The 24,606-nt window shown below is 39.0% G+C and overlaps 1 protein-coding gene across 1 annotated transcript in view; it reads right to left on the bottom strand.

Annotated features, from left to right (window-relative positions):
* sea (mitochondrial citrate transporter scheggia) overlaps positions 1 to 24,606 on the bottom strand; it is a 46,152-nt gene that overhangs the window by 13,737 nt on the left and 7,809 nt on the right. The window contains exons 2-3 of the mRNA XM_083128428.1: positions 4,806 to 5,013; positions 1,567 to 1,790 (exon numbers count right to left, since the gene is read on the bottom strand). Coding sequence (XP_082984554.1) covers positions 1,567 to 1,790; positions 4,806 to 5,013 — 432 coding nt within the window. The remainder of the gene's footprint in view (positions 1 to 1,566; positions 1,791 to 4,805; positions 5,014 to 24,606) is intronic.

Below are 24,606 nucleotides of genomic sequence, written 5' to 3'. Positions count from 1 at the left end.
AGGACCCCTTGATTACAAGGCGATGATGTATCCACTACGCCATCAGTGAGGCCCTAGCAATCAATATCAAATAGGCACTGATTGCACATGGCAACAAGATGCTTCTTCAAATTTTCCGCTTTCCAATTTTGTCTCCTATCTGATATTTTTCAGTACGAAAACTGGTCTCTCTGTGTTTACTGGTGTGGAGCACTTTTAAACAGCGTATGGATCAATATCAGTTGAAACATTGTTTTCATATCTAAGAATCTTTTAGATTTTAGTCTTTTAACTGCTGAAACTAACGATTCAGCAAGATCCCCTTCACATCTTTCTTGTATAGTTCGGCCTGTAACACCTGGAGTGGAATTTTTATGATACGCAGTGAAATCATAATGCAATCAGAAAATATTGATTACTGTAAATTTGAATTGCAATGGAAAGTTAATTCTGAAAATCAGGAAAATAGACGACATTTATATACATGAAAAATAGGCAAAACAACTTCTATGTACAAACCACTAATACCCCAACTTGAACTTATATGAAGTCATTTTTATGACATTTGTAACAATAAAGAATAGGCATTTTGCCTAACATCCGGTCTCTAGTTATGAATAGCTCCTCATTGCAAAGCCATCCTGCTTGCTACGCTAAAATATACTAATTTCAGGTATTATCATTTTTAAGTAAATATAATTTCTTCTTCACCTGTTAAAAAAATTATCTTCTTTGAACTAATGCCTAAAATATACAACAAAGGTTTCATGTTTTTTGTGTCTAAAACATTTCAGCTTTCAAATGAAATCTTGCAAAATTATATTCTTTTCTGCCATAAAACTGGCAACACCAAAAAACATATAGTAGTAAAACTTCTTTATAAGCGACACCATGGGGAACTTTAAATGCCCTTTATTGAGAAGTGTCCACTGTTTGGATACAAACGTACGATGCTGTACAAACTTGATTTGCACAAAATGATGTGTGTTATTAAATGTTTCGAATTTCAGAAACAACATTTAGCATGCACGTAAATGTTCCAAATTCATTTCTAATGTACAAACAATTTTGCAAACTATCACTGAAAAATATACTTGTCCATTGTTGCTTTTGAAATGAATATTAGATAGTTTGGATTCTCGATATTCATCACTTGCATTTATCATTTATCCATGAAATTCAAGTCCACAGACCAGGGTCTCCGTCTGTTAATGTAGTCAATGCCTTTGCTTTCTGTGCAAAGAAGTGTTCTATCACCAGATGTACCACAGATCATGGACATCTGCAGGATTTTTTCCAGGGGCATATTTTTCCCCATAATAGTCATGCCTCTCAAAAACCACTGTTTCAGTCTGAAATTATCATGTTCCTTCAACACACTTAATAATTAACATAAATTACTGTGACTGAAATAAAATTTTGTGTGAATTATACACTTTTGGACATTCATTTTCCAGGGTCCCCCACCTTGCCCTCCCTGCTGACCCCCCTTCTGGGCACCCATGCTACAGATCCTCCATGATCATAACTATCACCCTGGACAGAATAAAACCAAATACACCATTTCACTTTTGCATTTCACCTTACCATCTTGTTTAACTATTTGTCCCACACCATGAAAGAAACCACGGAATTTTGGATTGGCCGATCTTTGGTCGTTGATGAATTTGACTTTCACAGTCTCCATAGGAGTGACTGCAAACACGGCTTCACAGCAGCCTGCTCCAAGACCACAGAGCATTCTCATTCCTGGACTTAAGTTACCTCTCTGGTCCACGCTCCTCTTCTTAAATTCCTCAAAGGCTCCAAACCTTCAATTAAACACATACAATTAATTTCCTTACATATGCTAGAGAAGTTATCCAATGACATCAGAACAGCAACTGGCATGTTAGGTTAAAAACTAGAAGCTCTATTATTTATCGTCAGCTGAATACTATTGTATTGTATGTCCATCTGCACTAACTTCTCAGAAGAGCTGAATAAAGATTCATTTATGTGTATTTGGAATACACTACAAAATTGCAGACATTTTATTATTGTTGATAATTGACACCACCTGACAACCAGATACGTCGATTCAGAATGTGGAACATTAACCTGTATGGAACTTAGTCTGCATTTCTAAGTTCTCAGACTGCAGTAGTGTGTGTGTGGTGCAAATATGGAACCCTGTAGCATTCAAGTGAAAGATCTTCATGTTATTTCTCTTGTAGTCTACGGTTATTACAAGCATAAAAACACAGTTTTCCATTGTGAAGTTTCAGGAGAACACACGCTCCCTTCATCAGACACTTATTTTTAGTTTGACTAAAGATACAGTTATAACAATGGTTAAAAATGGAGTGAAAGTGGGAGCAACATGTCAAACAATCATCAATTTGATACCGAAGTTCGGACTGGAAGTGTAGCACAAGAAATTCTGTGGTGGCTAATTTTGTATGTAGACTTAATTATGTGATTACTTGCGAGGGCTCTCGCATGGAACACAGCATTTCACAAATTCCATGAGTTCTTACGGAATTTCCATTTTGAGTGAGCTGAATATCTGCTTTTGTTGTACAATTATGACTGTTTTTTGACACCCTGTATACATACATACATAAACAAATATGTCCATAAATTAATGATCATGGCACATCAGACTCCTACAGCTATCTAGCATCAGGGACGGCGCGACGGGTGGGCAAGGGTGGGCAAGTGCCCACCCAAAAATTCCTCTGCCCACCCGTTGCCCATCTGAACAAATTCAAGACGTATGTGTTTAGGGAAATATGAATGCTTCAATAAGAAAAAAGTATATTCTTGTCTTGACTCCATGTATATTTATATTAGATATGAATATTGTTGATACTGAAAAGTGTCACTGTTTTTGGATTTACATTAGTTTACTGAGCAAGAAGGAAAATCGATAGAAAATATGTTGATGAATAATACCTGTGAAATTTATCTCTTAAAAGATTGAAACATGTTCCAGTTAATATTTCTGTGGCTAGAACTAGTGCAATAACTGGCTATAACCAAAGTGCACATTTTCCAAGGTGGGGAGTACAAATAATACAGAATGGAACAAATATCTTAAAACAATCAAACACGTAAATAAAAACACATTACTTCCATATGACATGGAAAAGAACTTCGATCCAGACAAGGCTTCCTTATACTAGCATTTTGTGCAATGGATGTTTTATTTCAATAGTTTGATAATAGTCAGGATGCCACTCTAAAGTCGACGGCTATTATAATTGTAAATAAATGAAACTTTTTTAAGTGTTTTAGAGCATATGAACAAGAGATGAATTGCTGCTACATACAGGGTGCTCGGAAATTCCCCTTACAAACTCCTAAGGCTAGTAGAGGGGACTGAGTAGACAATATTTGGAATAGGAACCTATGTCCGGAAACGCACCGTTTACGTGCTACAACCATGACAATGTGTCGGAATTGCCTGTGTTGGTATGCAACCGGGTAGGTAGTACATGACGTCAGAAGATCACCTGATGGCACGTGACTTCCGTCAGGAACTGTGGTTTCAGCACGATGTCGCACCGCCTCACTTTACATGTGACGTTCGGAGACATCTTAACCGAAGATTCGGGCAAAGGTGGATAGGCCAAGGTGGTCCAACCGCGTGGCCCCCACGATCGCCGGATTTAAACGCCATTGAACTATTTCTTGTGGGGTCGTTTGAAGAGTATGGTGTACGAGACTCCTGTAGACACAGAGGACGAACTGCTGGCATGAGTTATGATCGCTGCACAATAGATTGACGGGACACCAGGTGTGATGGAGCGAGTGTTCCGGAACATGATTCGTCGGTACAATGTGTGCAACGACGTTCGTGGTCGTCACATCAGTGCCGTATGCGACACATCTAGTGCAGAAGACAGAAACAAGTTGTTGCGTTCCACGGTCGACACAGGTGTTATTGTGAGCAATAAATAGTACGTTTATTTCTTGTTTCCTTGGCATTGTTACCACAGAAATTTGCTTGTATTATGGACTGAGTCGCACGTCATTTACTTCTGTACCTTACGTAACACCTCATTTAACATGGTTGTAATAAAAGATTACACTTTAGGTCATCAGGTGATCTGTACTGCCTACCCGGTTGCATACCAACACAGATACATCCGACACTTTGTTATGGTTGTAGCACGGAAACTGTACGTTTCCGGACATGGGTTCCTATTCCAAATATTGTCTACTCAGTCCTCTCTACTTGCCCTAGAAGTTTGTAAGGGGGATTTCCGAGCACCCTGTAGCTACTATGATCAGATTTGATGAATTTTTGGTCTAAATTACTTTCCATAAAATAATATGTAAAATTATTTGTTTTCCCAAGCGCTATGCATATTTCTATTGAACCCTATTGAGCATCTCTTTTCCTGCATTGATCAGATGAAGATTTCAGTAAGTGATCGCTTCTGAAATGGTATTGATTTTTCGATATTCATTTAGCACAAATTACTTTATTTTTTTACCATTTTTCAGTGCTATCTTCTGTAAAAATTCTCGTTTTTACGCTGGGAAAGTTATGTGGAAGTCTATTACAGTGGTATTTAATATAAGGAGTGAAATGCTGCAAAAATGAGCAATAAAAATGTTGATGGTTTCTTCTTGTTCTTTCGTTAGCTTTCAACATCTATCGATTCTTTCATGACCATCACTGCAGTGATGTTTTAATAAGAAAACAAAGTACTTTTCATTCACAAAGCGATGAGCAAATTTTAAAATCTTGCATTTTTAAACTATTAGCATGAACAGGCTTCTGATTAAATTTCAGTAAGGCAAAGTATTTGCAAGTGGGATACTAACATACATACCTCACAGCTGACTTTGGTATTGAACCATAAAGCAAAACACTGAGTCCCCTGTAGAGTCCAAAGAACCCATTCCTTTTGACAGTCTTCTTTACGCAGTCTACAATCCCATCATATTTCTTTGAGCCTGCCTTCTCATCCAATTGCAGCTGGGTCTTTACATATTCTGTTGGATATGTAATGCATATCTCTATACCTCCTGTTATGCCACCTGAAATAGAAATAGAAAAAGCTCTATGTAAATGAACTGCTATAAATAAGCTCTTGGAAACTTTAGGATCATCAGAAAATTATTTCCTTTCTAATGAGCTAGGATAATCTGCATAGACATCCAAAACATCTACTGCACTATCCATTTTGATACATGCAAGCATCCACCACCTATTCCCAAACTCCACCGATGATCCCCCAGCTAGGAACTTCTACTTCGAATTCTTGGTGACCTATCACACAGACTATAAGTCCCTCTGAATATTACAAAGGAAAAATATTGGATTTCAACAGAGTTTGTGCAACTTGGGGTCTCTTTATGCACGTAAATACTACCAAGGACCCATTTGTGCAATTACTGACAACGCAAACATCTTGATTTGTGCAATGGACTCAATAGTTCTACTCAGTGGCGTACGCAAGGGGGGGTTACCAGGTTTAAACCCCCCCTTGAGCTTTTGAAATATTATGGAAAATGCTGTAGAAAAAAATTAAAAATGGCTAATTTATCACAGTCAATCACAGTAATAATAATAATAATAATAATAATAATAATAATTTGAATTATTATTCCCATGCAGCATGAAGAAAAACACAACATTCCAAACACAATCTAAGCGGCCGCAAAGTTCAATTTTGCAATTTTTTTTTTTGCAAAAAGTCGCGCAGTGACTCTCGCGAGAATTGTGAAAATGCCTTGCTTCGTCCTTATTGCAAACGTTCTTCCCGGTATTGATTTCACATCCCCTTGTGAACTCTCAAGTGATGCTGAGTCTATATCCACATCATTAAATAATGTTGAAGAAGTGCTTTGTGAATCACCTAGAAGTGATAAATGTGTTGGAATGTCTATAAACCTACTTTTCAACGAAAACATCGACTCAGTGGAATTTAGCAACACGTATTCTCACGCTTCATCATCATCCTGGGCGAGTTCCATAGGTAAAGATAATGTAAATTCCCCCGTGCATATAGCAGCGTGCCATGAAGGCACACGTAGTGGTGTGGTGGGCCCCAAAGATTCTCGATCTCGAACTATTTTGCAGGTGATGTGATCAGCACCATGCTCCGGCAGCCTTCATCCCCCAGGGTTGCTCTCAGGTACCCATTGCTATGGGGCTGGGTGCGGAGACAAGGCTGGATAAATTCCAACCAATTCCGGGAATCGAACCCGGATCTCCCACGAAGTTGTCAGACTAGACGAGCGCGGCTCCTTGAATGAGTTTCATATTTCGATTATTTCAATAAATTTTAATATATTTGCTTGTTTTTATGGATTTTCTTCACACTTAAAATGTCTCACTTATCATATACAAATAACCCTTGACTAGAGAATTATTTTGTAACAAAGAAACAAAAGAAATGTAATTTTGTTCTATTTCTTTCATAAATAGCAGCTGCATTAGTAGTAATTATTAGTAGTAATTAAATTAATTATAAGAATTATTAATTAATTATAAGAATTATTAATTAATTTATTATTATTAATTAAAGTATAATAAAACAATGGTAATGTGAATTTGTAGAAAGTCGAAATAAGACCCCCCTTGATGAAATCCTGCGTACGCTACTGGTTCTACTCATCGTTTAACACCCCTGAAAAGGACAAATTGCTGTGCCTCATAAGCGTATCTTGGTGGGAGCAAGGGACACTTTAGTCCCAAAATTTTCAGCTTTTAATAATATTTACAAGTCAAAGGTACACGTTAACGTCCTGTGACCTGAGGAGCAAAGTAATAGTGAGTATTTGTTTTATTTCGCTAATGTAACAGTTATTAGGAAATAATCATGGGAGCTATTTTTATGGTGTGGAAAACTTTTAGATTCTGTCCCCTCAAAGTCAAGCTCCAGGTTCGATTCTGCCGTCCCAAAGTTAAGCACCAAGTTATGCCCAGTTGTGCCAGATATTTGCTTCTAATGCTGTATAGTGTAGAGTTCTCTCCCTAAGAATAATAATAGTAATTTTATATAAACGACCCTGATGCTAGCGATCTTTAATAGTCCACAGATTGTTCTTTGATATTTCATTTTTCGATTAAGTTGGTGTTGTAAGTCCACTTTATGCATAGTAAGGCTAATCGGGACTGGCCCTACAGTTTAAAGTGGGATCCGAACCACTATGTGCCTCTACCGGGTATTGAACCCGGGACCCCTTGATTACAAGGCGACGACGCTACCACTACGCCCTGGTCTTTGAGAAACTCTAGCTTGGTGTGAAATGGCTACGTAAGGCATTGTCACACGATCACGAGTGTCCGGTGGCCTTGTCATGAGGAAGTTCCGGGTGTGAAGAAGCTAGAAGCTCCCTGCAAATAGCCGCGGGTAAACAACTTCCGTCAAAACATTCCAATCGCAGACTAAACAAGAGTAAACAAACAGAACATGCGAGAGCTTTTTCCAAGACAACAGAGTAAATAGGAATTTCTATTTTTATTAAGTTAAGTACTACGCCAGACCAGAAAGTTTCAATCTCGTCTTCTCTCGAAATAATAGATACAAAAACGAAAAAAATATTAAAAACTAAAAATACAAATTTTCCCTTGTTAAACAAAACATATAACCTATATACAAATAATGGGATAGCCACCCCCTTCATAGTCAGGAGAAATTATGATTTGGGCGAAATTTTCATTCTAATTAACTACTCAAACGAGACGCGAGATTCTCGGAGAGTAAAGTCTCAATTTCGTCTCGACAAGTCTCTTAAGTGTCTGGTCTCCCATTTCGGTTCAAATCCTTTCCCAGTCACGAAAACGAATTCTTACATAGATCTTATTTACTGAGGATTTGTGACATGCGCGTGCACTATTTTAGAATTGAGTGAGTCATTTACGAAAAGGAAAATAGTTCCGAAGACAGGTCCAATAACCAGGAGAACCATCCAGTCGATCGTTACCCCGTCGTCTTCGCCCACTTGCTATGTGGATGGCGTCTCACAAGATTTTCCCGTTCCCATTCACACCTACAGGGGCGTATTAGTACAGGTTGACGGACATCGGCTTAAATATCATTCAAAATTAAGAATTGTATGCGGCATTTCTACATTATATGCTCTAAAAATTTTGTAACAAAAAAACAAAATATAAAAATGATACAGTAAAGATGTTATTACAACATGAACCCTCAGTACATTTTCAGCTGAGCAAAACTGTCCTTTGCCATTAAAATTCAGTATTTTCTACGAAGTTAAAAGGAAAAGAGCGTTAACCCTATAAATCTAGCTGACATACATATTGTTCTGAACACAGGGTGTCCACAAGAAACCGTTCGCAGATTCTCACGCTGTGGGGGTGCAAGTACATCATCGGCGTTGCGACTATGCAATACTGCTGTCGTCCAGTACACCACGGTGGGTATGCTAAAGTGTGTATGGCGTGAGAGTATATTGCCTTGATGTCTGCCGCGTGACACGTGAGGAACACGTCGAGTGTCTGTGAAATAACCCTAAAAATGATAGTTACGGGGGTATTACACGTTGGGGAAGTTGTCGAACCCCGCTGCTACATGGACCAAATTTCCCACCATACACTGGTATACAACCATGAAAGATATATGTGAACACTTTGTATTTTAATAGTTCGGTATGATTCTGTTTGTTCAAGAGACGGGGCCATATAATAAAACGTGAGTAAGGTCCCAGGTGTCAAGTGTTCTCCTCCCCGTTCTTGTGTCCCCGGACTTTCAGAAGATTGATTGACTGAATTAGGTTATTTTACGTCGCTTTTCTGCCACTTTTGGTTAATCGCGACGATGAGAATAAGTGAGTTGTTTGTGACCGATTACTTTGGGTCACGTAAAATAACGCACACGTAGGACGAAAGGGTGATTACGAGGAACAGAAATAGTGCGTACGAAGAGTGTTGGATTACAGTGAGCGTGTTTTGCATAGTGGCGCAATAGAAGCTGTAGCTAGGCGGGTAAGAGCTTGAATGCTTTTGGTTAACATTGCATGGTGTGATTATGCCAAGACCAATCACAGCCTTAGAGTTGCAATGGGGTGAGTGATGCAAAATGAACGAGAACAGTGAGATTGGTAACAGAAAATGCGTAACATCAACTTTCTCGGTACGGAAAGATTTTCCTCGGTTAGGAGTAGTGCCTTCGGACGTCGCGTTGCGAGTTCTCAGCGATTGTTCAAACTTTATCCGTGCGTCGCGAAAATACTTTTATAATCCCACATCACATTCTCTGGCATAAGAACAGCATAAGAAGAAAAGTTGATACCACTGTTTATAGTGTAAAATGTAGTGAATATTGGAGTTTAAGGTTTATTTTCAAATACAAGGTAAAAATTAGATATTAGTGGTTTATTTCCTTTTGTGTTAATATTTTCACAGTACACAAATTAGCTAACTTAAGACTTGCGAGTGACTGGTCGGTATGGTGCCATAAACACAGAGCTCGCAAGCCGAATCAGGGTACTACAATCAAAGCAAGAGTAAAATCAGAAAACAAGTAAGCAACCACAAAATTGAAAACGGTTGAATGTTGAAACTGATGAAGGGACACTCATAAAGAACACCCATGCTCAGGCCGGGATTCGAACCCGGGACCGAAGGTCGGCTGCACTTTCCGAAGAGAACACGTTTTACATGTGACCTACAACTATTCAACCACACGCAAGGTGCATCAGTAACAAGTGACCATGTCAAAAATCGCTCCGCCATCTTCGCGGTATCGACCCCCCATCCTGCACGCCCCCGCCACAAAATAGTCTGCCTTATAATTCATGGCATGGCTGTCACCGCTCTCTCTCAACTCTTTCTCTCCGAAGCGATCCCCGAAAATCTCCCTCAAATTGGCAGGGAGCCAGATATCGCTTGGAAATTAAGAAATGCTGTGGCCGAGGCAAGAAGGACATGCCAAATTTCAAAGCAACATCCGGATATTTGTTTCCATATTTCTTCCGAATTGATCCACAACAGAAATGTAATCAAACAACAAGCTAAATAGACTGATTCGTTTGGCTGGAGAACTTAATTGATATCCTTCATTTGCAAAAACCGAGTACCGCCTAGTTGGCCGAGAGCTATGATTGAATTAGGTTATTTAACGCCGCTTTTCTTCCATTTTTGGCTAATCGCGAAGATGAGGATGATAGATATGATGAAATTGATGAAGAAACCCTTACAAAGAATACCTATGCTGGGATTTGAACTGAGACCCCTGGCGTCGTAGCGCGCTGTGCTAACCACTACGCCACTAGCGTCCAGATTCATAATTACAATCGAATTTGGACATGCTTCAATAAGGAGTAACGAAACTGGATGCTGCAAGTTTAAATCTTTCTCACATGCGTGACACATACGAGCACAAGGATTTGCTTCCATCAAAAAATACTGAGGACTGGGAATGGGCATTTAACAAAATCGTATTTTTTGTAGTAGCAGTGTATTTTCATATATAATTATAACTAGGGAGACAAAGTTATGGTAAATAAAAACTGAGGAGAGCGGTAAATAAAATGTTAGATCAGCGGTATATACCAGCGGTGGAAAAAAAAATTGGCACACACTTTTTCATTATGAGAGGAAACAACATACAAAAGAGCTATAAAATTGATAAACTACTTCATTTTTATATACTGTACACATACACAAGTACTTAGCTGTCCAACCAAAAAGAAAACATCAGCACAAAATCACTTCATTTCTAAATTGCATATCTCAAGTGATTTATTCATTGTATGTATTTAAAGGATATCCTTGCTGTCCAACAAATAAAATAATCACTACTGCACATACACAAACATGTTGAAAATCACATGATGATAAACAAAATTCATTTATGACTGAACACAAATGACACCATTGTTTCCTTGATGTGCGGGAACAGACTAATCTTATCGCTGCTACAGCTAGCAAGTTCAATGAAACTGGAAGTTGAGTAGACGTTCGGGGGAAGAAAGGAATGCAGCTTCACACGGAGCGAAGTTTTCGAACTGAGATTATGTGCATAGGAAATCCCAATTTGCAGCGTCTTCCTGATGTGATCGAAGATAAAACGTTCTTCATCTGCAAGTGGTAGGAAACTTTAGGCAAATGTTTCATTACAAATCGACAGTTTGCGCGCACAACCTCGATTGTCGTTTTTTGCGTGTTTTCTACTTAATTTGATGATATTTCATGGTTATTTCGCGAAAAAGCGTCAATTTCGTGGAAAAGCACACATTTCGCGATTTCGCGCATCGCGAAAATTCTATGTTCCTAATTATAACATATACTTTTCTTACAGTTTGTCTGTTGTATAAAACTTTCGAACCAGTTTTTACATTGATTCAAATTACATGTATGTATTTTCATATTTGTACATATCTAATATAAATGTAGGCGTGAATTAATATTTTAGAAAGAAAGCATTACAAAAATTTAAAAATGAGTATGGGCGCACAACTGATAGTTGCGGGGGTAGGAGGGGCTCAGAGTATGTTAGTTACATTACTGGTATTGTGGTATAGTATTTGTTATGGCATTGCTGCTTTTGTTCTACTTTACGTCGCGGTAGACATTGGAGGTTGTTCGCTTCTTCATAGGAAAGTTATCCGAGACGAAGCAAACTGGTTCTGGACATTTGACAAAAACAACGCACAAATATATGAACAGGATCCCTCGAAAAGGCCCTCCTGCTACATGTCTACTTCTTTTCGTTAATTTCTGTTATCAAGGCCGTTACAAAGAATTCCAAACAGTTTGCTTGTAAAAGGCTAGCCCTACGACAGAAGCATCGTGAACTGTATATTGTGGTTACTTAACGTAACGAAAATAGCTTAATCGGCGATGAGGCTTATTGATTATTAAAATTTAAGAACTGATCGGGATTGGACTTAGTGGGATCCCAACAATGTGCCTCCACCTGTCATCGCACCCGAAAGCTCTTAATTATAAGGCAATGCTCATATTTATCCGCAAAGACAGTGGCGGGTGGCGATTAGGCGGGACACTTGTTCCCCCAGTTTTTGACACTTTTGTCTCAGCACTATGCTAAAACTTATCTATCAAGGGAAAGTAAACTGCCCTTGCCCCCATCCCCCCAATCGCCGCCACTGCGTAAAGATGAAACACCATGAACAGCTCAAATAACGATAGCAGACGTTATGGCTACAATCTCGCTCGCACAACATGTGGACAGTGGGTGAATATCACCAGGATACCGGTGAGCTGAAAATAAACTAGACACGTGACTGACTGTGGTTCATTTACACAATAATTATGTAATAAATCAGTTTCTTGGTATAACATTTTATTTCTGGATGCACCCTGTATATTGTGCAATGGACAAATGACAAAAAGTAAGTTTTTCGTTACGCAAATGAATTATCATTACACAACAGCTGAGAGGAAGCAGACAGCAGTTCAAGGCCATCGGGGCGCTTTCCAGGAAGAGTGAGGAACTGCCGTCATGTCAACGTAAAACTCGCACTCACAAAAGCTCTGTATCTTTGCATTGCAAAAGACGATGGGAATTTTCCTCCGATGGAATTATGGGAAGAGACACACAGAAAAAAAAATTAGCATTAAAAAAGATCTGTTAGAAGCGAAGCGTATTCAACAGACTCCCGTTTATTTGAATGTTGTGAAAGGCAAATAAAAACTCGGCTTATCTTGGTACACATAGTGCCAAGTCAGCAACCGCACAATCCCGAGGAATTTACTGTCGTTCACGGCTAGGAGGAACGAAAAATGTATTCCCAACGCATTCACTTTCATACAATGGTTTACAAGTTTTAAAACAGGGTTCCCACATAAACTCCAAATATATTTTCTCTGAGTTTTCCAGAATCCTCACTTTTTTTTTGTAGTACTGAATATCATATTTCACATCATAATCGTCTAAGATTTTATGAGGTTTTTTCTTTAAAAAAGTGGGGTATAACCATAATGCGAAACTTTACTTCTAAAAAAAGCAACAGAATTACCGGTACTTAAAAATCATTTATTACTAGGTAAACTGTATTTGGTGTAAGATTAGGATGCTCGGAATATTCCTGAATTTAGTAAAATTTGAATAGTCAAAATAGACGTACATCATTTCTTTGTGACAGTTTAACTAATTTTTTCCAGTTTTAAGAAAAGCTTACACCTTATTTGTCAATATTCCACTTGAGAAAATTTACTAGTGTTGTGAAGTAAGGGCTTACAAAATTTAATCTTTTGTGTCCGAACATTCTGCGCCACTGTCATTGGTTTAGTTATCTGACGCGACGATTATGTGATGGGAACTGAAAAAAAAAACAGGAGTACAATACTATTTTAAACGTATTTTACAATGGCCTCCCCATTTTCCCCTCACAACCATATCAAACTTCTCTTCTTTATTAATATTAGCAATATTCATAGGTACTCAGTATTGGCCAGTATTTTAGCGTCACTTTTCTGCCACGTTTGGCTAATCGCGACGATGAGGATAACAGGTAGGATGACATTCATGAAGGCACACTGATAAAGAACACCCATGCCCAGGCTGGGATTCCAACAGTGCTAACCACTCCGCTACGGAGGTCGGCAAAACAGTATGAGTTGGTGAGGGCCACGAATTAGGCATGCTTCTGTGTGTATGTTAAATACTGTGAAGAAAACTTAGTTGCCAGCATCACAGTCGCAAATGTGTGTGGAATAGGGGGCAAACAGACATGGTTTTAATAGTATTCCTATACTCTGTCCCAGGAATATGTGGAGCAAAGTTGCGCATAACGGTAGAAAAAGGGAGAAAGTGAGTGGGAGGAGCGAAGCAGTGCGCTCTGCTCCACCTTTCACTCTCATGCATCCACAGGTCGAGTCTATAAACCCTCTCGAGTCAATACTTGCGCAGAGGACTCGTTTCCGCTCGCTTGCTCCAGATTCCTGAGACTGAGTATAGTGCAATATTGTGTGATTGTAGTACTGAAATACTGTTACGATCCATGACCTACTAACGATGTCGTTAAACAAAATCTCTGCACCAGTCTTGTTATGAGAAGGCATTGACCACGCGAGCCTGGATTCAAAATTATCTGCTCCAACAGTCGCAAACCCATTGCGATCGAAAAAAAATCCACCCGCTCACTCCCTTCCACCAAATGTATTAAAAAGTTAAAAGCTATTTCGGATGCCGAGGTTTGAGCTCAACCTACCGACTGAAGCAGCATTTTCGACGAGAAGTGGTTTTGATGGAAGTCACGATCAATGTGAATAATTCAGAGTTGCTTGCTTTATCTTGATCATAAATCGAATTAAAGTCCTCAGGTTTAAAAAGAAGAAAGTGCACACTCCAAACTTGTCGGCTAAAGTTCATTTCCTACAATGGATCCATTGATTTAGTTTATTTTACTTTGCTTTTCTTCTAATCGCTAAGATGGGAATGAGTGACGGTATGATGAATTTGATAGAGAGAGACTAAAAATGAACAGCCTTGCCGGGATTCGAACCCGTAACCTCTGACGCCATAGTCAGGTGCTAACCACTCCACCAGGTAGTCCTAAAAATTAAACAAATTGAGCATGTATGTACAGGCATCACAAATAAAGTAAGGCTCTGTTTCAATAATAATAATAATAATAATAATAATAATAATAATAATAATAATAATAAACTATGAAAAATATTCCGCACACACTCACACATAAAGTGATCAAGTCAATGTCCACAAAATATCTACGTCGATCAATAACAAAATCAAAATAATATTTTAAAAAGTAATAAAAAACAACAATAATAATTAAGAAGACGCGAGTAGCTTGGTTCGAAAAATTATTTCACTTCCGTCTTTTTCAACCATCAAAACCTTTATTCTATAAAAATGTCGCCCTCTGCCCGGACCTATTTGGAAATGCGGATATTAATTAGATCAAATCAAGAACACAAAAAAAAAAAAACAAGTAAAAACATGATGAGCTGATAACTGAAAAGCAACAAAAGCTCAGCTTGGAAGATTGAAATGGGAGAAAATTCAGCCTCTCCCTTCGCGTTAGTATTAAGTCGGTTAAAAGTTATTTCCAACCATAGATATGAGAATGACTTTTGACCGCATCCGCTTTCATTCGGTCTGTTGCGGAATCTGATGTAACGTGCTAGAAGTACAGAACGAACTGGTTGTTTCCGAGTTCAAACTCGTCGCTCTCCACTGTTGACTAAACAGGTCAGGCCACTGTTTGCAAATATCTGGAATATGTTAATGTTTGGTTTAGTGGGATGGATGATGCAGTGATAACTCCAAATATAAGAGCCTCAAACTGCAGAAATCGTTGTTACCACACAAATATTTTTTGCTCAGCTGTAAATGAAGCTTTCTCCTGTGAGCATTTACCATTCGCTCACAGTGTAGATAAAGACGTGAGAAGGGAGAGTCGTCCGTTCCGTGGATTGCCTTACAATCCGTTTCGAAAACGTATTTTCGGCTAGGTTGGCCACGCAATATCTAAAGAAAAGAAATTAAGAAGATATACTGTAAACAAGGCTAGTTGAAGATAGATTGTGTTTTGTCTTTGTTGAATGTCTTTCATGTAGTTTTTTTATAACATGAAGTTATAAGTTAAATAAATGTTGTTTTGTTGGTTAACGTTTTGCCTAATTGAAGATCATTACAATTAATTATTATAATTAACCAACAAAACAACATTTATTTAACTTATAACTTCATGTTATAAAAAACTACATGAAAGACATTCAACAAAGACAAAACACAATCTATCTTCAACTAGCCTTGTTCACAGTATATCTTCTTAAATCCTTTATCCTTTTCTTTACTTCTATCAATATCCATAGTCACCATGGTAACTGAATCAACTTGACTGGTTCGAGTACTCGAGTGCATATCTGACGACCTCTGTAGCGAGTAGTTATCACAGCGCGCTCGGCGCTCCTCGTCAATTTCATATCATCACTCCACATCTTCGCAACTATCCAAAAGTGGCAGAAAGGCGACCTAAAATAAACCACATCAACCAATCAAATACATCATACGTATTTCTCCATGCCTTCCCCCGTAAGAGATAATACAAATCTAGCTCATCCCCTTATTGTGGGGGGTATAGTCTAGTTTTCATAGATGTTTATGTGCGTTATAGTCGTCCTCTTCCTCTGACACAGTTTGTCTAAAGGGACCCTTTATATTTCGAAGCGACACGTGTGGCCCAGACTGGGCCGTTTTCTCGATGGCGTGCATCGTGTGGCCTCGGTCTGTTCGCGCATGGACGGTGAATGCTTGCTTACAGATTGAAGGAGCTTCGGTCGCTTGTCACTTCGGCGGAAATCTGCACTGTCGCTTGTCGTTACGGTCTGAAATCTCCCTACAAGAACAACACATCCACGAAAATATGGTAAAACGTAGCACACAAAAAGAAAAGGAGATGTGTCAACATCAATTGTTGGAGTAATCTAATCGCAGCATCTCCAATGCGAGGCTAATCTCGTTGCTGTCCAAATAGTGGAACGCGTCAATATCTCAAACTGGATCGTAGGATACGAGTGAGTTCTCGAGATGCAACTCTGAAGTTGTGCTGCTTACGCTTCGTTATTGCTCAATTCATAGTATTCGTTGCTAGGCTAGCTGAAGTGAACAAAGACTGACTGTAGTGCAGTGATTTATGCCCACCCCATTTCTTCAAAAAACTACAATTTTGGCGCTAGTATACCTTTACGCCCCCTAAAAACGATCTTTACAGCTCAACCAAGATGAGAAGAACCGTGGCAAACTCGCGAACTAAAGTGCTTAGTCATTTGTTCTCTCCTCCTCTTTCCTCTTGATTATGCCCCTGCTTTTTCATACAGGGTGCGTCACGGGAAATAGACCAAAAGCCACTGGCAACACTGCCAAACGGAAGTTCGTGGCGGCGCTAGTTGCCATGCCGATTACATCACAGAGCTCTGCCATTTAGTTCACCATGAGTCATTGGTCAGTGCACGTGCGTGTTCAAGCGGTGGAAGCCTGATGATGTCTGATGAGGCAAATTTCCACGTGAATGGTTGCGTGAATAAACAGAATTTCCTCAAATTCTGCATGAGACTCCTCATAACAGCCCTAAGGATGTTGTTTGGTGTGGCATCAGTGTTGTCAGTAGCATTGTGGGTCCATATTTTTTTTTGAGAACGAGGCAGGGGAAGCTGTGACAGTCAACGCTGAGTGCTATGGGAACATGCTACAGAACTTGTGGAACCCACTCTGCGCAGGAAAGGGAACCTTCACACAACATGGTTCCAACAAGACGGGGCTACATCACATACTGAGAGGAATCTTTGCGCAACGAATAATCTCCCGCTTTGGAGATGTCCCATGGCCGGGTAGGTCCCCCAGACCTCACCGCCCCAGACTTCTTTCTTTGGGGTTACCTAAAAAATTAATGGCAATGTCTGTACATGTCGTGGGGGGCAATACAAATTTTCCAGTTCTAATAATTTTTGTTTTGTGAAGGTTTTAAATTGTCCCTTTTTCCGTGACGCACCCTGTATTCAACTTCCCTTCCTTGCTTCGTTGTCAAAAACTTCAGCAACGTTAAATATTACATCTCTGCATTCACTGCGTACGGTTTATCCCTCCATGATAATGCAAACACTTGGCACTGAATAACGGTGATGACGATGTGTAGAAGAATACCGCACACTTTGGCAACGCAGGGGCAGGATAGCGTAATAACAGTTGATTGCATCACCCAAGCTCCCTCCGCTTGCGTATGGTTGGAAGTTCGACGACAGTGCCACAAGGATTTTCTCAGCTGTGTTACCCTGCCCCCAAGTCAGGGCAACAGTGTTTTTTCTCTCATTGAAATATTTATTAATATGTTAATTAATTAGGTAATTACGTGTATAAAAATATGTATATGTGATAGGTGTACCTCATTTTATTATGCATTTTTAGGTTCGTATTATTCCATGTATAAATACCATGTAGCTCTCTGTTCTTTCTTCGTGTTGCAAACGTTCAAAAGAAAGGCGAGCAGTTTAGCTGTTAAAGATTAAAAATTTTGAAAGAAGGGCGGTTAGCAACAGACGCCAACCAAACATATATAAACTCCCAGATGAGAGTGGGGGAGGTCGGCTGTTGGAACTGAGACTTGGAAGGGAGAGGCTGTTTTTGCTTTGGTCAGCTAGGACCGGAGGACAGGTCTCCCGAAACGGATGCTGTAAGAGATTGGATTCCCGGGCAAGCTAGTGCCTTGGTGTCCAGTTTGCAGGTAAAAAGGAAGTTTGTACTGGATGTTATTTTGAAGTAATTACGGTGCGCCGCGCAGCCTAGTGCCTTGTCACCGTGGAGGTTGAGAAATGTACACGTCGGGCGACCTCGCGCCTATTAAGACGTTTCTTGGAGTAACGCCGAGTCTACCTTGTGACAAGCGTACTTCAGATGTAATTCATGAAATGTAAAGCATCCAGGTACAAACAATAGAGATTTCCAACTTCAAAATTAGAGTTTTGGCCCGATAAATAATTAGAGAAATGAACGTTCGGATACGACTTGTATATACTTCAAATTTTACGTTAATTAAACTATAGAAAATATCCAAAATTTCAGTTTTTAATTTCACAGATGCTGGACAAGGTAATTTATCCCCCTATAGCAATAAGGTTTCGCAAAGGTTATCCGTTGTCTCTTGTAGTTAATTATAAAATTATGTTGGCTTGTAGCAACCCACGTGCATTGTCGTACAAAAAAAGATACCCCTAGACAAATCTGAGCCGACTACGAAGTGCATCGAACCTCGAGTGCGGAGGTAAAGTGTGGGGGGCCAGGCTAGTAACAGCTGTACGTCTCCAGATGGAAAAGTATTGATAAACACCTGCTATCGTGTTATCTTCGATTATAACTGAAACCTGTACTGTAGCTCCAGACCCAATTAGCCTATCTGAGCATAAGGTGAAATTAATGTATGATATGCCGAACGTTTGGGAAAAATCAGGAAAATCTGCCATACTTGCCGGATATGGTTCATATTGTGACGTCATATATTTGGTCACAAAATATGTTACAAGATTAATTTAATATCACAAAAGATTATAACTCTTTATAAGTTTACTTTGAGCATGAACGCTAGACTTGAGTAGTATAGAAAAGTGCGCTCAATGAAAATCGAACCGGGACTGCTTGATTACAATACCAGAGCCAAGGCTGAGGCTTGTTTTATCGGATTGCCATGTAGCTACGACTCGAGACAAAATAGCAACATTACAAGACTGCCCTAGTCTTAACAGAGCTCCTCTCTTAGAATCAGAGGTCGCTGAACTCCGCAACGCAATACATATGGAAATGAGCTTCTATTTTATACCAGAACCGGATGTTTGAACAAGAAGCTCGATTTCCCAGAGCACACTATCTTGACGTAATGAAGGTGTCCAACGAGTCTTAGGATTCCATTTCAATAAAAGGAGAAAAAGTGGAGGGGTGCACAATTGGAATTCCGTAAGGTGCACACATGCCCTTTTTTCTTTCATTTTTGGAGTCAGCCTTATATTTTGCCATTCGGATTCCCGGATTCGATATTCCTCTTTTCTGCATGGAAGCCGGTTCAAAGGGAATTATGACCAGTGGAGTCAACTTATATGGGCCCGTGGGGCTAGATCGCACCCAATCATTTGCCACGTATTGTTATTATATTTTAGAAATAATGTCTCAGCGTTTAACAAAACAAACGCTTTCATAATTATGCACCTAAACAATTCTCACAACTTAAGTATTCTTCCTAATAATTTGTTAGATCTGGAATGTGATACTTATACCACTGTGCCATGTTAATCACTATCCGCGTTATTATTGTTATTGTAAAAGTCAGGGGTTCCCATCCCCCCCAATTCATTACATGCATGCGTCCCCCCAAATCATATCATTCGCGGCCTCAAATCATATCGTAATCTCCACAAAGTATTTAATTACGACAGCGTGTCTATCGAAAGTAACTTTTTTCCTAGCCCCTCCTCCCTAACAGGAGTACCAATCACTCAAGACTGCCCCTAAAATCGTTCATCATAATTGAGAATATCGCTTGTCTTGTAATGCAGCTATACTCTAAACACTTCACATTCATCTCATCAAGCGCCAAACACGCACCCTAGCAATATATTGCGAGCAAGAATTTTTTTACATGAATTTATTTGCGGGCTTTCAAGAATATTAATTTAATAGGATGTCAATACTTTCTTTGTCTTTTCCAGCTTCTCCTTTGGCACGTTCGGGATGGATACCATATCGCTAAATAAAGTCTCCAAAATTTAATGTTCGAACTCTCTCTCCACTACAGAAATCCCTTGACAATCTAAGATTTAACACTTTATCAATAAATAGATCTCCCCCTTTAAATTTAATACTCAATTAATTTTAGACTTACTGTTGATATTCAAGAGTGGATATTTCCTCCTCCAAAAAATTAATTCTGTCTCCACACCAGAATTTCCGCAACAGTCTAAGACAATAGCAATACACAATAATTGGATATCCCCTCAATGTAATGCTCAATCCCCCTCTAACTAAAATACCCGCCATAATCTAAGATCTAGAGTTGGATACTGCCCCCCAAAATTTAATTCAGAATCTCCCCCAGAACCCACATGCCAATTAAGGTCTAATATGTAAAAGTTTGATATCTCCCCCCCCCCAACCACTACCTTCGAAAATACCCTTACACTTTCAAATAATGGATTAAATGTGGTGCATTTAAGGTGTAAAATCTTTACATATATTTTGGAAAAAGATATAAATGTTGAATTTTATAGTATTTGAAGGGAAAAATCCCCCCAAAAAATCTCGATGGTGCAACCTGCGCCATAATCCCCCCCTGTGGGCACCCTTGGTGAAGGTAATGGAGGATGCAGCCACTTAACGCCACCGAGCTAAAAATATGGATTTGTAAGAAACAACTGATGTTAACCTTTTTATTTTGGTTAGCGTACACTATAACCATAAAGTTTGGAACTAATGACTGGATTGGGAAAATGGGCCATGTCAAATGGGCACGACGGTCACCTGACCTCAATGAACTTCGCCAAGTGAGGAATTTCTTAAATCTGAGGCGTATGCTGTGAAAATCCAGGATCTGTATCATCTCTGGGAAATCAAGCCGACTAAAGCCCCATAGTTCCTCCTGCAATACGCCACTGCAGAGATATATTTTACACTGGACACCAAGAGAAAACAACACGATGCAAACGGTCTTCTGGAAGACGCTGGGCATGTGGTGATACACAAGTGAGAAAATATCAAGCACGTGGCCAGATTTTGAAAAGCTTGCCGGTAACATGAGAAGAATATACATATTTCCTCGTCTATCCACAACTCGCGTCTCTTCCTTCTTCACACTTATCATCCATGCATCACTCGCCAGGCACGACCTTCTACTCCAATTATATGAAGTGATAAAGCAATGGCACGGATTACGCAACTATTACGTCATAAGTCTCGTTAGTCGCTAGGAATTACATTTCTATGATTTCTATGTACTGGAGACCGTCGTGGGTTTTAATATTTATTATTGGCCGGTTACGGGGCATAGATAATATATTCCGTGTAGTATGTATATATATATCGTCGATGTTTTCACGAACTGGCGAATATGTCAACTCCCCTGCATCACGAACCGGCGAATGTGCAAAATTTGACATTTGAGTTTTTGACGCTGTATATGTTGGAACAACTTGTACTTTGCTCTCACAAAGTTTCAAGTTTCTATTAAATATTGCTTAGGAGATAAAGATGGAAAACGTTTTGACGAATATGAAAACTAGTATTGTGATAATTTCACGAACCGGCGAATATGGAATTCGCCGCTTCGTGGAGAAAAACATGATATCATTTTACAATCCATTCAGGATGTGTCAGTTCGACTACATTTTGCCTAACAGATGCCGCTGTAATAAAACGTTTTATATATTTTTTTTTCCATAAGAAATATAACACATTTGTAAGATATCAGAAACATGTAAGGCACAGTTGTTTGTGTTTCTTTTGGAACAATGTACAGTCTATATTTTGAGACATTCAATGAAATTGGCAATCATCTGGTTTACTTCTCGCAACTAAATTATTTCGAATGGTTTATAAAAGGAATGCCATATTTCTTTGATATTATTTTGAAGAATAGCTTTCTAGTGGTGTGGCTCGTTGTGTAATTATTCAGAAGATATGAATAAGGACGTGATTGTGAAGTGGACTGAAGGCAGTACTAACATCGTCAGAAGCCAAGAACTTACACTCCCCCATGGAATGAAGAAGTTGCAATATGGAGGGAAAGTAAAAATGTGGTGGGATCCTGAGAAAATTTGTTCTGAAGGTGTTGTGATCGGGATGGAAGAAGATTCTGAAAGTGGTGATACAGGTGATGAACTTCCTCTGTCAGTGCCAAAGAAGAGCTCAGGTGGTGTGATCAATGACTCGAGTGCAGTAGTTAGTGACGTTGACAGTTCTTCAGAAACGTTAGCGGATGATGAGGGCAAGGATCCTGATTTTCTTATATCTTCCAGTGATAATGAATCGTCCGTACATTCTTCACCGAGGAATGTTCACGCTGTACAGTGGTGGCCAAAAGTCTGGAAAATCATCGAAATTTCCATTATTCATACTTTTTAATTCCCTCACACTTAATACAATTGATGAAATTTTACATTTTATTTTTAAAATGTATACTATAAGATTACTTGAACAAATATAGATACAAATTATCATAATTTCCATACTCTAGTATTTTGTAGCATGTCATTTTTTTTTTTAACACTTCTAATATCCGTTTGGGATTAGAGTGCGCCAAGCGTTGACAGTAATCTGGTGTAATTTCAGTGACCCATACTTCCTTGATTTTTTGTACCAGGTCATTGTATGACGTTGGGGACTTCTCCGAGACCTTCATCTTCATGATGGACCATGCATTTTCTATGATGTTTAGATCTGGTGAACTGCCTGGCCATGGATGGAGCAACTGGTAGTCGCGCGAGATTAGCCAGGATTTCACTTTCTTAGTACCGTGGCAAGTAGCTTCATCTTGTTGAAAATAAGTACACTGATGAATGTCCATAACAGCTAGAAACTTCTGTTGAAGGATCTGTAGATACACCTCTCCATTTATGGTAGTGTTCCTTGGCATTATCCATAGTGATCCACGTCCTTTTGCGGAAATACAACCCCAGACCATCACTTTTTCTGCTTGCATCACAGTAGGGACGACATAACGTTGGTCATACCTTTTGTTTTTAGGGCGTCTTATATATTTATTATAATAGAAAAACTGAGAAAATGTTGATTCATCAGAAAACATCACTGATTCCCAGTCCTCTGCTGTGCAAGCCATGTAACATCGACACAATTTTATACGATCGGTGATATTTTTTTGTGATAGTTTCGGCTCCTTTGGTGGAGAGTAGGATTTCAGACCTGCATCAAACAGTCTACGTCTAATGGTTCGGTAACTCGGTTTGTTGATGTCTTCTGGAAAGTTTGATCTTATATTAGCAGAAGTAGTTTTGGGAGATTGTTTGCATAATCTTTCGATTGCTGTGTCTGTACGATCAGACGTAACATGTGGCCTGCCATTTCGAGTGCGAGACTTGAATCAACCAATTTCTTGAATTCTATTCAGTGTTTTTGTGACGGTACTTGGACCTATTTTGAATTGGGCTGCAATTTCGGATTTCGACTTGCCCTCTTCATGCAATATGCTGATCTTGGCCCTGGTCTCTGGGCTCAGTTCAGATCCCTTTTTGCTTTTTGCCAACAATATTCCCGGAAACACAGGTGCAGCTGATGAAAATATACACTAGGTAACACACTAGCACTAGTTTATATTTGTATAATAAATTAGAAGAGTTCAAGAAACACAGACACACAAAAAACTAAAAGGAAGTCTCTCTTTCCACTTTCAATTTTGAAATCCCACTAACAAGTGTTTAGAATACAGCGGTACTGTACCTTCTCCATTCACAGATATCCACTGTTTTGCAACAACAATCACTGGTATTTATCAAGCAAGAATGTGCTGACAGTAACGACAAATAAAGCCAAAAATGTTGCAACAGAAACTTCAACAATGCACTCAATAATACCTTTATAATATTGTTCGTTACATCAAAATAAGCTTTAAAGTCATTGATAAAATTATATATAGTTCAAATGAAAAAAAAAACTTTGCAGAAGAAGAAGAAAAAAATATAATATTATTTACATAAAGCATTGATATACTATCCTACCACTTGTATGAATGTGTAGGCTAATAGAAAACAAAAGAATAGAAGGACATACAATTTATTTGTATGTGAAAGCCAAAAGAGAGATTTCTTAAAACATTTTCCAGACTTTTGGCCACCACTGTATGTAGTTCCTTGTGAAGAAGAAATATTTGCTGCATGCGTAACGTGTCAGGATTTGGTTTGTTACAATCACTTCATATTGGATTGCGCCGAGCACAACAGACGTGTTAGTGTACAAGAGAAAAACAACCCTGCGGGATCAAGCCACACAGATTTCAAAGGAGATGGTTCTCAAAAGGAGGATGTTACTCCAGTAAAGCGAAGTGCAACGATTTTGATGACAACACAAGAATGAAAGTTAATAATGCGTATTATAATTTAGGAAATGTTTCCCGACAACGAGAATGGTTGAGTAAGTTCATCGCTTCCAATGCTCCTGTAAGATCAACGAAGTCAGAAGA

This window comes from Lepisma saccharinum, chromosome 9, assembly GCF_977018435.1.
Source record: "Lepisma saccharinum chromosome 9, izLepSacc3.1, whole genome shotgun sequence".
Lineage (NCBI taxonomy): Eukaryota > Metazoa > Arthropoda > Insecta > Zygentoma > Lepismatidae > Lepisma > Lepisma saccharinum.
Note: the sequence above shows the minus strand (reverse complement) of the source record. Positions and strands in the feature narration are given on the sequence as shown.